We start from the raw sequence: 2,431 nt of genomic DNA on the forward strand, positions 1-2,431 counted from the left end.
ATTCTTACACGGCGAGGCTACAAGACGGCCGATGCGAATGAGAAACAGATAATCCGTAATTCTCAGAATTGTGCGATGAAATAAAATAAAATAAAATACAAATTAATATTCTATTCCGCAACGCGTTTAAATTGCACTATCCGATAATTATTATACGTAATTAATTATTAAATTAATTGTTTATTCATTACACACAACACGTTTCACTAGTTCGGTAAACATAATCAGTCGGTCGTACACTGTCTTTAACTCTCGTGCCGAGGCTTCGGCTTGTTCACTCGGTCGCAAAACTCGGATTGTTGTTTACCCGAATATTCGGATTATTACACTCGTAATAATGAGTCCTCGCGATCTAATTGATCTCCGTAAATCAAACTCGTTCTTTTTTTCGTCGTCAATCGAATTCATCAAAACGTGGCCGTTCCATTCGAAGTCTCTCCCGGATCTCTCGTCACCATCTATGCGTTCAATCGGTTGCTCGGTCGAAGTCAACATTTTTGCTTCTAGGTGTCACTAGAACTTATTTATCCGGTAATTATTGATGATTTTGAATAATTCAAACCACGAGTCGATGTCGAATTTTTCATCATGTTACAATATATATATATATATATATATATATATATATATATATATATATATATATATATATATATATATATATATATATATATATATATATATATATATATTGGTAGTTTTCTTGTTTATACACATTCTAACCCACATGTTTTAGTGAGAGTAAATGTAGCAGTCATCAGAAAAATTTAAAATTTTATATAAAAAGAGTAAATAATTTAAAAAATAATATTTATAAAAAGGGCACTTGTTAATTTTTTTATTTTTTCAATGCGATATCTGCTAGATTCACATTCATCATGTTTTAACGGATTATTAATTTAATAAAAATGCGGAAAAGATTCAACGACCTTACTGAAAGTGCAAAAAATTAATTTATTAAACGTATAAAAGTATTAGACGATAAAAAATCATGTGGACTTAATGTCACTGAACTAACACCGAGAGGACAAAATGCAGTTGCATTTAGGCATCGTGAAAACCGGTAAGGCCATTGCATTATGACTTCGATATCTTTTTATAGATTGGTTTCTGCTATATATGTATATATATATCTGTTATGTATATATATCTGCTATATATGCTATATATCTGCTATATATGTATCTATCTAACTCACAAAAGTACTCAAGAATTTTTTTTACAGAATTCTAGACGACACTGAACTTCCGTCTACGTTAAAAGAAAATGATGTTCAAGTAGTGATTGAGGAGCCAACGGACGAAACTCTATCTGATGGAATGCTAATGGTCGATGATAATTTAAATCTAGAAAAAGACATTAATTATCTTAATTTAGGGGTTAATAACTATCAAGAAACAATAGAACAAGAAGGCGGAGACGATAAAGATGACCACAACTATAACGATAATGGAGATAATAACGGAGCCGATGAAGAAAAAGAAGAAGACGACAGCGGTGATGACGAAGACGACAGCGGCGATAACGAAGATGACGACGAAGAAGAAGACGACCGTGATGACGACGACGATGAAGAAGAAAAAGACGACGGTGATGACGTTGACGACAATGAAGAAGAAAAAGAAGATGACGGTGAAGAAGACGAAGAAAGAAGAGATATTAGAAATGATAATTTATATAACAATAATGATTTAAATTATGAAGATGAATCGTACGAACGACCTGTTTACGAGGGTTCGCCGATAACAGTTGCTGACAGTATGATGGTTATGATGAGCTTAGCCATGAAACATAATCTTTCTGACTCATGTATTGATGATATTTTTGAAGCTATAAGTTTACACTGTCCAAAACAAAATTTACAAAAAATTAATTTGTATTCTTACGTATATCTTATCTACGGTAATGCGACCAGAGTATTATAACCACTATTTATTATTGGTTTACGCAATATTTTTATTAAGTAAGGATGTGGTTTTGTCTAAAGAAGTTGATATTGCTGGTGAATTGCTGGATAAATTTGTTGACAATTTCGAAATTTTATATGGAGTAAGATTTGCGAGTATCAACCTTCATCAGCTTCGTCATTTACTGAATGACGTCAGAAATTTTAGACCACTATGAGTAAATGGCTGTTATCCATTTGAAGATATAAACGGAAAAACAGTCAGTAGTGTGAATGGAACAACAAATATTGAAACGCAAATCATGAGTGGACACTGGCAATATTTAAAATTTCACACCAAAGCTCAAGCTTTACTAGAAGGATCCATGCAAAATTTCATTCTACGTCGTAAAAAGCAATATAAAATTTGCGAATCTTTTAACAGTGCTCAAAGCATCGGAGCGTACAAAATTTATAACCCGGTAAAAGATTCAGCTGTACAAACTTTCGTAAATAATTTTAATAATACTACAACGCTAAGAAAAT

The 2,431-nt window shown here is 32.2% G+C and overlaps 1 protein-coding gene across 1 annotated transcript; it reads left to right on the top strand.

The window, feature by feature from the left end:
• Positions 1-337: 337 nt before the first annotated feature.
• Positions 338-2,124, top strand: LOC106694161 (protein PFC0760c-like). The gene is made up of 4 exons (XM_053742028.1): positions 338-365; positions 973-1,063; positions 1,226-1,876; positions 1,965-2,124. The coding sequence occupies exons 1-4, from the start codon at positions 338-340 to the stop codon at positions 2,122-2,124; spliced, it is 930 nt and encodes a 309-aa protein (XP_053598003.1).
• The last annotated feature ends 307 nt before the right edge of the window (positions 2,125-2,431 follow it).

Source organism: Microplitis demolitor, chromosome 9, assembly GCF_026212275.2.
Source record: "Microplitis demolitor isolate Queensland-Clemson2020A chromosome 9, iyMicDemo2.1a, whole genome shotgun sequence".
Taxonomy (NCBI): Eukaryota; Metazoa; Arthropoda; class Insecta; order Hymenoptera; family Braconidae; genus Microplitis; species Microplitis demolitor.